The following is a 13,042-nucleotide window of genomic DNA, read 5'->3' on the forward strand; positions in this document are numbered from 1 at the left end:
TCTGAAACAGGCTCCAGGCTCTGAGCTGTCAGCACAGAGCCCGACGCGGAGCTCGAACTCCCGAGCTGTGAGATCACGACCTGAGCCGAAGTTGGATGCTTAACCGACGGAGCCACCCAGGCGCCCCTCTCTTCTAGAATTCTTAAGTGTTCTGTGTGTATCACTTACATGTTGCCGTAATGGTTTCTATAAAGGAGTCCTTACATATTATCTGCATAGTCGAGAGCTTTCCTTGATACATTAAAGCATAAAGATTGCAACCAGCTAGGATTTTTATTGATGTCAGCTTGTAAATTTAAAAAACTCTCTGATTAATTTGCCAGCATCTGTTCATCTGGGGCTTCTGTGTTCACGATCTGGGCTTTCGCACTAGGTGACTATGAATCACAAAATAACTTCCTTTACAAATCATATTCTTCATTGTTTGTCCACCTCCGGAGAAACGCTTACAGACATCTTAGACATCTGGTATCATTCCAATGCAAAGGGTAGAAACATTTATTGTAGAATATGACAGTAACTCACTCTTAAGTGTATTATTTCCCTTATTTTATTGTAGCAACTCTCGATTCTTCAGTATAAAGAGAAATCAAAAGGAAAAGTATCTACAATCTTGGGTTCAGAAGTATGCTGAGATCTGGTGACCTAAACCCTCTATGTACAAGATATAAACATATTTGGACTTGTTTGTACACAGTTAATGGCAACCTATTCATTATAAATAGTAGTTTTAAGTTAGATTCTACAAAAATAATGATCTTGGATGGGCACATGCAGACTGGTACACATAAACTTATTTATAAAACACATCTCTATGCCTCTCTCTCTCTTTTTTTTTTTCCTTTTAAATATAAATGTTCTATTTAGCCATCAGCTAAAATGATTTAAATGCAAATCCCCAAATCCCCAATTAAAAATATAAAATCCACTTCTCTCCACCGCAGCACACTTCTTCAAGTATTCTTTACCCATTAGTAAAGTCTAGGTAATTTTGTCCCATGGGAATCATAGGTACACATCCCATTTCTTCGGATATTAGACAGTCCTCCAGAGTAAAAGCTTCCTTTGTTCTGTTATTTTGGGGGGGTTTTTGTGTGTTTGTTTTGTTTTTGTTTTTTGTTTTTTTGTAAATATTTTGGACAGTAGTTATTTGTTAAAATACTATCTTGGTGTCTACGTTCTCATACAAATAAACAAGACAAAGGGTCTCGCTCGCTGCCCTCACCCGGCTGCTCCCGCACAACACGGCAAAGCCCTCAGTTGCCTGCGGGGCCGTCGGGGTGGGCAGAGGATTGAGGGCCCACGAAAGGCTCGTTCTGCTTCCGGTCCTCCTTCGGGCCGGCTGCCTGGTCTGCGATGGACGAGAAGGACAGCTGGTCGTGCTCTATGATGTGTACTCGATCCTCGTCCTTGTCCTTCTTCACGTAGAACATTTTCCTGAATTTTTTCAGCTCGTGGAGTTCGCAGAAGGTTTCCAGAACTACCAGCATGGCAATGAGGCCAAGCAGAAGGTAACCTGAGTGAGAAAAAAAAAAAAAAAAGACAGTGTCTCAGTGGGCTCGAGTCACGGATGAATCAAGGGACGCCACGGAAAGCGTGTGCGTGAAATCAAGTCATTGCCGCTTTCCGAATTTCTAGGAACGTTCTGAGGTCCGTGGCTCCAAGACGGGTTACCCACAGGAAAATGAAGAATGACTTACCCTTGTGCAAACGTGGGATGCTCAGGATCCCAGGGTGTAATTTTTGAGGAAACAAAAAGATGGGGTTGACCTGGCATCGTTAAAGGGAAGTAGCATCCTGCAATGCCCGCCACACAAGGGTAACGTGCCGGGGGAGGGCTCTCCACCTCGGCCTCATAATCAGCGGCTCTCAGAAAGCCAGTGACACACGTCAGAAGACTTTTTGATGGTCATGAGTGCTCGGAACAGAGGGTGACGCCTTCTTAAGCACTCAATACTCGTGTCAGTATTTCCACTACCGAATAAGAAGTGTCGCGAGAGAAGTAAGCTAACTGAAAATCCTTCCAGGAATGGATGCAGACGGGGAACAGGTCTTGGCGTGTGGCGATTTGCACCTGACCGGGATCCAGCTGCCCACTAAGCTGTCCATTGTGGGACAGTTATTTTGGGGCCACACGGACCACACTCACCGGTTGACTCTGCCAGCTTCTTACTCCGAAATAAAAGATAACCCGTTGATTCAGGTTGAGTGGTGTTCTTTGAATTCGGTGAGGGGAAAATGGTGCTTTTAACTCAGTTCCTACACATTTAAAATCGGTTTCCAGAAAAAAAAAAAAAAAATTCCATCATGGAAAGGAACAGGAAAGTGGAAATGAAAACTAAAAATAACAAAAATTCCAATTTCATGGCCTAGTGGGAAAATGCTTGAGGACTGTCAGAAAACAAATGAGCGGGCTAGAAGGAGCGGCATAGTGGGAACGAGGAGGCGGACGATCTCAAGAACGCACGGAGATGTGGTTCTAGCATCTTTAGAATTTGGCTATTAAGTTTTGATGACAGCATGGTATATTTTAGAAATAGCAATGACATTGTCGAACTCATTGACAATTCCCCTCCTTTTCCTTTATCTAGTGTTTAGTGAAGCCTTGATCAAGCACTGGCAAAAATATCCATGGGGTTTCAGGTAAAAAACTGTGGGATTCTACCCTATCCACAACCCAATATGCCTCTGGAATATTCTTTTGCTCCGGTCAGCACATATGCTATGTAGACGGCTCCAGAGAACCCGGTTCATATTGTTACGAGTGTGAAGATGATCCGAAAGGATTTAGCGCCATGTGAAAAACTGAGGCGTGCGACAGTTGGGCAGAATTTATGAGAAGACTATAAACCCAAGAGAAAAGTAGAGCTGGCAAACACAGTCTCAGAAACACTCAACTTCTCGGAGTCATAAACAAACTAAATTAAAACAAGGAGGTAATATTTTACCTGATGGGTGAAAAAAAAAAAGTTGAGATAATGTTTACCAGAGGTACCACGTGCAACAAGACCCTCCCTAATGCTACGGGTCTATACCACCCTGTGAGAGTGGAAACCGTTACGCCCACATAATTCTGAGGACGGTCTGAGCTCATAATGCCATTCGGAAAGCACCGGGTCACTGTGTTCTGTGAGTCACAGGACAGGCATATTCACTTTGGGCCGTCAATCCCACTTCTTGGAAAGACAGCAAAGTAGAAAAAGTGTAAACGCACAAAAATATTTACTGTAGTGTTATTTATAATGCCCCCGTGGCACGGTTAGATTATGGTATAGCCAGGGATGGAACATTATGTGGACATTGAAAATAATTACGGTAACTGGAGGAGATATGAAATCATCCTTGTAACCACTTGGTGAATATTTATGGAACTCGTACGGCAGCCAGGCATTGTTCAAAGCATTGGGGTTTGTGAGGGAAGTCTCTGTCCTGGGGGAGCCCGTGGTTTAATGGAGATGTGAAAATATACATAATTCAACGAAGCGTGTTGTCAGGTTAAGACTACAAGACAGGGCCAGGACAGATCATCTATTAAGATTTCCCAGGAGACACGACATGAGTCAAGTCTTGAAAAAATCTTGAGACAGCAGAAATGCAAACTGTTATACATCAAGATGCAAAAGACAGGAAAGAAGCACACAAAAATTAAGAATTTCTCAGTTCTTCATATCATACTGAATTTTAAGTTCTTACTCATTTACCTTGGGAGAAAGAGAGAGAAAGAGAATGTGCAGAGGGAGAGTAGAGACACAGGGGGACAGAGGATCCGAAGCCTGCTCTGTGCCGACAACAGACAGCCTGACGCAGGGCTCGAACTCCCGAACCGTGAGATCATGACCTGAGCTGGTCAGACGCTTAACTGACAGAGCCACTCAGGTGCCCTTCCATATCATACCGAATTTTAAAAAACTGTTTAAAAATTGTAAACCACTGGCTATCTGAATTTAAGATTTTCCTGGTAAATTGAAGAACACGATCAATTACTAATGGGCTACATTGTAGCCCTAGTTTTCTGGAACTTAAAACATTTGACAAAAATAGCAACTTTTCTTTTTTTAATTAAAAGTTGGTAATCCAGGGGTGCCTGGGTGGCTTGGTCGGTTAAGCGTCCGGCTTCGGCTCAGGTCACGATCTCACGGTCCGTGAGTTCGAGCCCGCGTCGGGCTCTGTGCTGACAGCTCAGAGCCTGGAGCCTGTTTCGGATTCTGTGTCTTCCTCTCTCTCTGCCCCTCTCCTGTTCATGCTCAGTCTCTCTCTGTCTCAAAAATAAATAAACGTTAAAAAAAAAAAATTAAAAAAAAAAAGTTGGTAATCCAGTATATTTTGTGTGGTGCATTTTTACGCTGTAATTTATAATGTTATTAGTAAGAGATTGATCAGTCATGTTATTAGTAAGAAACTGATCAGCAGTTTTAAGTACCTGGAAAAAAGTAAGTCTCAGCAGTAAGATTTTTGCATAAAGAGTTTGCAGATTTATCAGTGAAAAAGAGATCAGGGCTTTTATGAATGACTCCTCATTGGCAGGTGAGGAGGGGTGTGGGAATAGCAAAAGAGGCCAAGGAAGTAGAGTCCGGGAGCCTGGCTACTCACACGTGATCCCAATCTTATAGAGCTCTCTGAATTTTTGATTGTAGCCTTCTCCAGGAACGTAATCCCCTAGGCCGATGGTGCTCAGGGAAATAAAACAAAAATAAAACGACTCCAGAAAGTTCCAGTCATCCTCCAGGATGGAGAACACGGCCGCCGGGATGAAGAAGAAGCAGGACACGGTGACAAACCCGAGGAGAACGGCGTGGACGATGGCCACCACCTGCTTGGAGAAGCCCCAGCGGACATGGAAGTAGAGGACAGGCCTGCGGGTGACATGGATGGTGACACGCTGGACCACTGCCGTCAGGAACAGGAGGGTGAACGGGATGCCGATGACCGAGTAGATGATGCAGAAGGCCTTACCTCCATCTGACAAGGGCACAGTGTGGCCATAACCTGCAAGGAAGAGGGGGCCGGAAAACACATCTGTAAATGACAAGTGCCTGCCACCCACCCCTGCCCCCTCAAACCTAGGCAAAGAATCAGTCTTCGGGTCTGATACTTTTTTTTTTTAATGTTTATTTATTTTTGAGAGAGAGAGAGAGAGAGAGAAAGAGACAGAGAACACAAGCAGAGGAGGGGCAGAGAGAGGGAGACACAGAACCTGAAGCAGGCTCCAGGCTCTGAGCCATCAGCACAGAGCCCGACGCGGGGCTTGAATCACGAACCATGAGATCATGACCTGAGCTGAAGTTGGACACTTAATCGACTGAGCCGCCCAGGCGCCCCAAAGGGTCTGATACTTTAAAGGCTCCATCAGAATTTTTACTGCAGTAAAATTCAACAGAGGATGCTATTGCCCTTGATAAAACCTGACCAGCTCTTTCCAACACATCCGAGTCTGGTTTTGAATTTGCTGTCAGGCTGGAATAGACAGAGGTTCTGTGTGAGAAGGGGCTGATGCCCATTGTCCTAGACCAGCAGGGAAAACACACGAGATATGCCCCTCCACCCCTGCCTCCCAGGATCCTCATTAGTATCCAAACACCAGTCTACACTTGCATCCAAAACAGACTGCTCACAGAACTAGAGTTCTAACAGGGACGGCTGAACTATGGGCAGGCAAAGAAGACTCCATGAAGATAAAGACATCACAAAAGAAGAAAAAATTAAGATTTAAGCACACCAAGCCACAGGATGGAACGTTTCTTTTAAAATATTTTGCTCCATTATCTGGCTAAATGGCATATTCAGAGACTGTAACCTTTTTAAAAAAATTTTTTAACGTTTATTTATTTTTGAGAGAGAGACAGAGATAGAGAGCAAGGTGGGGAGGAGCAGAGAGAGAGGGAGACAGAATCCCAAGCGGGCTCCGTACCCTCAGCGCAGAGCCTGATGCGGGGCTCGAACCTACAATCCGTGAGATCACGACCTGAGCCAAAACCAAGAGTCGGATGCTTAACCGACTGAGCCACCCATGCCCCCAACTGTAACCTTTTTCAGCCTTTACTCCCTCTTTGTTATTTCTGAAGGTTCCAAGATGCCATAAGTTCCCTTAAACAAACATTAAAGAAAAAAACACATTAGGGCCAATGGTCAAAACAGAGGTCTGTTTGGCTTTCCACTAGGTTTGAATCATGCCCAAATTAAGCCATTCAAAAGACTCTTTGTCCAACAAATGCTGGCAAGAGAGAATCCAGGGGGCTGAGGCTCTGTGTACTATTTTTTTTTGTTTGTTTTAAAAAAAAATTTTTTTAATGTTTACTTATTTTTGAGACAGAGAGACAAAGTGTGAGAAGGGGAAGGGCAGAGAGCGAGGGAGCCACAGAAATCCGAAGCAGGCTCCAGGCTCTGAGTTGTCAGCACAGAGCTTGACATGGGGCTCGAAACCGTGAACGGCGAGATCGTGACCTCAGCCGAAGTCCAACACTCAACTGACTGAGCCACTCTGGTGCCCCTCTGTGTCCTGTTTTTAAAATTTCAGGAGCACTTCATCCTGAAAGGCCTAACAGGCCCCAACAAATCAGTTCAGGAAAAAGCCAACAAGACGCAGTTTTGGGGGCTCCTGGGTGGCTCAGTCGGTTGAGCGTCTGACTTTGGCTCAGGTCATGATCTCACAGGTCATGAGTTTGAGCTCCACGTCAGGCTCTGTGCTGACAGCTCCGAGCCTGGAGCCTGCTTTGGATTCTGTGTCTCCCTCGCTCTCGGCCCCTCCCCCGCTCATGCTCTGTCTCTCTGTCAAAAATAAATAAACATTAAAAAAAATTTTTTTAGGGGCGCCTGGGTGGCGCAGTCGGTTAAGCGTCCGACTTCAGCCAGGTCACGACCTCGCGGTCCGTGAGTTCGAGCCCCGCGTCGGGCTCTGGGCTGATGGCTCGGAGCCTGGAGCCTGTTTCCGATTCTGTGTCTCCCTCTCTCTCTGCCCCTCCCCCGTTCATGCTCTGTCTCTCTCTGTCCCAAAAATAAATAAAAAACGTTGAAAAAAAAAATTAAAAAAAAAAAAAAAATTTTTTAAAACGCAGTTTTTTGTGGAGCTGGGTTCTGAAGAAACCTCGTATGTGTGGTCACGACCGAAAAGTTCTTTCAAACCCTGATTTCTAAAACGTATCCCCCTTAAAAATAAACAACTCTGAAAACCCTTCGGCTCTAGATGCCGCGATTCCCTGCTCTGTGGCACCTGCTGGGGTAGGGCCCAGGTATGGGTGATGGAAGCTTTCCCGGTTCTGCCCCCGCACGATGTCAACACAACCGTCAGGAGGTTATCTGCTGGCCCAGAAGGCACTCTGGTTATGAATGCGCCGCAGGGAGTCCCAGAAACCTGCTGAAATTGTTTGCAGTGGGTCCACCCACGTGTCCATTTTTCTGTGACGACATTCTGGAATCTTAGATTCTCAAAAGTGTTAGGAACAGTCGTTCTGAGCCTCAGGGCCCAGAGCCGTGTGGCCTTTGCACACCCGACTGCTCCTGGCGTGGCGTGCTGGGTCGGGGCGCGGTAGAGAGGGAAGGGGACAGGTGGAGGCATCCGGGGAAGAGCAGGAAAGATGGGGCCAGCGTGCCAAATGATGTTCATGCCACAGAAGGAAGCAGGAGGAAGTGACTGTTTACTCTGAGGACTGAGCAAAGTTGCCACACAACGGGAGACCGGGGCTAGTAACCGCCACGAGAGAAGCAAGGCATCGGGAGGGGTGTTCCCGTGCTCAGAGATCTCTTGGAAAGGCCATCTTACTCAATCGTAACAAAGCCCCTGGAAAGTGATGGCAGACTTGGTTCTGGGCCTGTGTAAGTGCTAGGAGACCGAGGAGCCCGACAGAGACGCCAGGGAGGGCGTCCACCGTGGCAGGGATTTTGTGGAGGAGATGGAAGGCGGCGCACATCAGCGGGACTCGCCCAAAGCCCTTAAATCCATGACTGTATTATGGGTCGTGGTAGTGTTTTCAAAAAGTATCTGTTCTGCAGATAGTAGAACACATCAGTTTCCTGCAGCCCACCTCTCCTGTGCCATCTGCTCTAACACAGTACCTGATTTCGCTGCTAGTAGGGAACAAAAGTAAACAAATGTCTAGTTTTAAAATATGTTGGGGTGTGATTTTCACTTCCAAATGACAACAGCTCTTTTCATTAGAACGTTAACTGAATCTCCATTTCCTAAAACACTATCCCCGAGCAACAGAGATCTTCATTGCGAGACTCTACATCTCTCTCCGCAGTAAATGCGAGTTTGTGCCAGCAATCTGTTTCCGCTAAGAGATTTAAAATCAGCAGCATGTAGATTGCTTACTGAAAGCCCGTTTCTTCTCCTGGTGTTTACATAAATAATTTTTTGTTAATGGAAGACGAACTGTTAAATTTGCATTTCATTGGTATTCTCTACGCTTTCGGTACAGGCCATATTGGGGAATCCATTGCACGGTAATTCTTTGGCAATAGCCAGCTTAATGCATCACATGGAAACCAACCTTCAGTGCTACTGAATTTTAATGAAGTGGTGAATAGTCTACTCAAGTTCAGTCAACTGAACCCCCCAGGTAAATCATGAAGCAAAGTTCGTATTTAAAAATCTCATAATTATATTCAAATCCATTATAAACTATGAAGAATGTAGCAAAATTTTAATAAACCTCACATATTTGGTGTTCTTCAAATTTTCTGAGGCTATTCACATACTTTTGGGCATCGTAGGAGTGTATGTATAATGGAGCGGGGAGAGTCCTACATATGATAGTGTCCTAGTAAATATGGCTTCCCGTTTGGCCACTCTTACTATGACAGCTGTCATGCTATGCTAGCTAACATCCAATCTGGGGCTATGCCATGCTGGATCTGGGCCTTCTGGTTTTTCTGGTATTTAAGTCCTCCCGAATGGAGTACAAGACAGAGAACCTTTGCGGGCTCCTGTTCAGTTCATTACAGCAAGTCACCGTGAGGCAACTTCCTCCCACCTATCAGATGTGTTTGGGAGAGGTATGGCTTACTGCTACCTCTTGTGACCCTGCACAGAGAATAAATATTGTCATTTACTCACATTCTTTAGTATGATGTCGTACAACACTTACATTTTCCATCAAGTTAGTTTGATACCTGCTTAAAAAAAATCTACAAAAGAAGAAACTCAACTTCTGAAATCCACCCCAGTAGAGATACTGAAATAAATTACAGTGTTTCCTCTCCTCTAAAACAAGTATTCATTTGCAGTCCTGGCTTTCGCTTATTGGTTAATCTCTTTCCCAGTAGACCGTGAGCCCCTGATGGGGAAATCAGGTCCTTTTCTACTATGAAGCTCTCCAGGTTCCCCAACCACAGTGCCATCCAGTCCACCAAGAGCAATTAACACTGGGGTTGTAAGTGACTTCAAATTTGGGAGGGCCAGAAATTCACTAAGTGGCAACAAACAGGCTTCTGGTCACGTTGACTTTGCTTGAAGTAAATTTTTGCTCCACAGTGTCAGTAAGTGGTTGACTTCTAGATACCTTGCACACAATAGGTCTTCACAGTTCATTGCTTTACAGCAATGTTTTCCAAAGATTCGCACGGGGATAAACTCTGTTCATCCCTTCCATCCATGTAGCTACAGGGCAGGGAATGCACAGCTTCTGTTACTTTGCTTATAACCGAAGTTGCTTACAAGGGAGAGAAGACTCCAGGGGAATCTAAACAGACTTGAAGAGAAATATCGGCAAAACCTGACAGTGGGCTACATTCACTTCATGCGATGAAGGAGGCACGGATGGTAAGAGGGAACAGAAGTGAGAAGTCACTGGCAGTGCAAATGGCCATGCTTTTCTTGTTTATGTTTAGGAGCCCGTTCTTTTAGTATCTTTCGGATGCTTCTTGTTGATTCTACTCAATCACAGATGGTTTCTTGCTAACATCCCAAGAGAGAGAGGCAGCGGTGTTCCTAGTTAAGACACTGCTCTGATCCTTTACCTTGGAGTGACCATTCTGAGAGATGGGCTGTATCAACACACTGCACTTAAAAACTACAGGATCCTAGCAAATGGCCTGAATGTCATAGGTGGGAGCACCCTGCACGTTTTGCAATGCGAGTTTCAACCCAAAACGGCAGCACTGTGGAAGAGCAGTTAGAAATGGTAACGAGGGCAAAGGGACCCCTGCCACATATCCATCAGCCTGCGGAGACTGAGGTGCTAGAAAGGATGTAGGTGAGCTCAAAATCTCCAACAGGGCCACTTGCCATGTGTGTGTCTGAGTGTATGCAGAATTGCAAATTGCATGACAAGATTCAAATCCGAGAGTTATTATACACACTTTACAGATGAGAACCCTTGAGTTTCTGAGAGCTTAGACAACTTATTTGAAGTCAAAAAATAAATAAATAGAGCCCACAATCTTTCCATTTGTATCATCCATTTTGATACAAAGGTCAATGATGCCTCTAAAGCCAACTCAAGTCCTAACGTTATTTCTCAGGAGCTCGTGGTGACCAAGAGCCAGTGTTGGCCATCACCGCAAAAGGGCGCCATGTCTGGCCTGTGGCTCCATGGGGCTGCCTATGAGAAAATGAGCCTCAGGATAGGGCAGGAGGAAGGGAAATGGTGATCAGCAGGGACAAAGGACAGCACAGCGAGGTGGCGGGGGAACGTGGAGCCTGGGTAATGCTGCAGGTATCAGGGGCAGGTCAGCACAAAACCTATAAGGGCAATGGAGTGTGAGCACAAGCCAGGTGAGCCCCATGTTCTCGAATTCCAGTGGACCACCTGGGTAAATGGCAGGGTCATCAGTGGAGAAATGGAGAAGAGGACTGAGAAAATGAGAGAAAAACACGAAATCAGAACAAGTTAGGGGCGACCTTGGAAAGCAGAGTGTCTGCAGCAATAACTAGTATCAGGGATAGAAGCTCAGAAAAAGGTTCACTAAAATTCTTATCTTCCCATTCCACTGTTAAGCTTACACGTCGATAACCTGTGTGGAATCCCTGTCTGTAAACAAACATATACCTGCAGAGACACCGGTTAAATAAGACAGGCTGTCCAGTGGCCCAGAGGATTGGTTATAGTCCCAAGAATGTACAATATATAGAGAGAGAGTATTTATAATATACATATCAGGTAATAGTTTAAGTAAAAATGATCACTTACTCAATGCATAAGTACATTTTCGTTGTGAAAGTTTCAAAAAAAAAAAATGACAGTGAAGGCGAAGTCTCCTTGGCCAAAGCTCCAGGTCAAAAGCAGCTTCGTTAGGGTACTCCGGTCCTTGGTAAGAGCAGCACACAGTGGTGAGCTGTGATCTTGTGATCACCAACATTCCCTTCTCGCCTTGTGTGCTACTCACGTTTCCAGCTCAGAAGAAAGCTTATTGGCAGAGACCTAAGGATAAATTCTACACTGCACGAAGAATCTACCAGCTCCCAGCAGAGGCCATTCCTGGGGGTTGACACACCCAGTTGCTGGGTGGTGCTGGCATAACCTAACTCCTTTTCTGGCACGAGTATGCAGGGACTGGGACTTCTGGGTGAGGACTGGCTTCCCTCGGGCCCTTCCACCTGGGCTCACTTTTATATGTGTCTGGTTTTTTGTTTACTTGGCTGGTGACACTACCATTTTTTCCCTCTTGGCATCTTAGAGTCAACATATAATCTGTTCACATATAAACAACTCCGTTTGGTTTTGGATGATTCTGATGGAGCACGCAGTTTTTCACAGTTTTCTACCTGTTATTACCCAACTGCAAAACAGTTAATCTTCTCATCGTATTTTAGTTTTTTTGATGTTTATTCGTTTTTGAGAGAGAGAAAGACAGAGCACCAGCGGGGGAGGAGCAAAGAGAGGGAAACACAGAATCGGAAGCAGTTCCAGGCTCTGAGCCATCAGCACAGAGCCCAACGAGGGACTTGAACTCACGGACCGTGAGATCATGACCTGAGCCAAAGTCGGATGCTGAACCGACTGAGCCACCCAGGCACCCGATTAAATTTTCTCATTTTAAACTTTAAGTAGTTTGGCCAACTTAGGAATTCCTGTTATGGATGCTTTTTTTCTGAAGCATCACCAGTTTCCTGGGACTCTAAAACATTTTACCACCTCCAAACTAATAATCCTAATACCTGACTCTCCTTGATCCTTACTGTTTCACTGCTATCCATTCTCCCGAGCACTGTTTGACTATTTAGTTTTGCGATTCCTTACACAACCTTTTAAGCTCTAGATTTCAAATTACAATGATTCTTTGATGTGTTTCTTTTTTCCTATTTCTAGAACTGTTTCTCCCTCATTTTTAAAGGCCTGTGTCCCTGTCATGTCTTCTCTCACACTGCCCTCTGCATAATTCTCACAAGCCTGGCTTCATAAAACTGTAGTTAGGAGACAGAAGTGAGCGTGCTCCATAACATTTTCAAACGACCCATCCTCTTTCCGGCCACTGCTGATGAGCAGGTAAGCACCTGGTGGACAGCCTGGCTTCCGATCCACCGTCTTCCCTCGTGAGCCTAACTTTGTCAAGGTGCTGACGAGGCCAGTCACATTGTTCGGTTATGATTCGGGAACCCTTGCAGGAAGATGCTGTAAGTTACCCTAGTAGAGGCACAGAGAACAATCGGCCAAGGGCATTTTTTGCTTATCATCATAACTACACCTGCTCCCTGTGGAAAAAAAAAAAATCAGGTGATAATCTCTACCTTCCCAAACTCCAGCTTGTTCAATTGTCCCACATGTTGAGCAGTGCATTTGAAGGGCTGTTAGGTCACATGACCCACTACCCACCATGAGATTATAACCAAATTATGTCACCTTTTTAGTACAGCTTTCCCAGAATCCCAAGCAGTCACATTTCTTGGGTTTCCCCCAGGAAGGAACAGGAAAGGCAGGGTAAGCAGGCTTAGGATTGGCTGGTCTGAATAATGTCAGTGGATGTGGGGGCACAGAGGCTGGTCCTAGTTGTCTAGCATCTGGCCCCAGGGTCACTAGGGCAGCAGGACAGTAGCTTGGAGGGTGAGAGCCCCAGAAAGGAGGTGCTTAGGGGTGTGGGCTCTCGATTGGTTGGGCTGTATATGAAA

The 13,042-nt window shown here is 45.4% G+C and overlaps 1 protein-coding gene across 1 annotated transcript in view; it reads right to left on the minus strand.

The window, feature by feature from the left end:
- Positions 1-527: 527 nt before the first annotated feature.
- The window catches only part of KCNK1 (potassium two pore domain channel subfamily K member 1), a 55,346-nt gene continuing 42,831 nt past the window's right edge, over positions 528-13,042 (minus strand). The window contains exons 2-3 of the mRNA XM_086679660.1: positions 4,591-4,986; positions 528-1,516 (exon numbers count right to left, since the gene is read on the minus strand). Of these exons, the coding sequence (XP_086535786.1) occupies positions 1,257-1,516; positions 4,591-4,986 (656 nt within the window). The 3' untranslated portion in view covers positions 528-1,256. The remainder of the gene's footprint in view (positions 1,517-4,590; positions 4,987-13,042) is intronic.

This window comes from Puma concolor, chromosome D2, assembly GCF_028749965.1.
Source record: "Puma concolor isolate L17-30 chromosome D2, mPumCon1.1.hap2, whole genome shotgun sequence".
In the NCBI taxonomy this organism is placed as follows: Eukaryota; Metazoa; Chordata; class Mammalia; order Carnivora; family Felidae; genus Puma; species Puma concolor.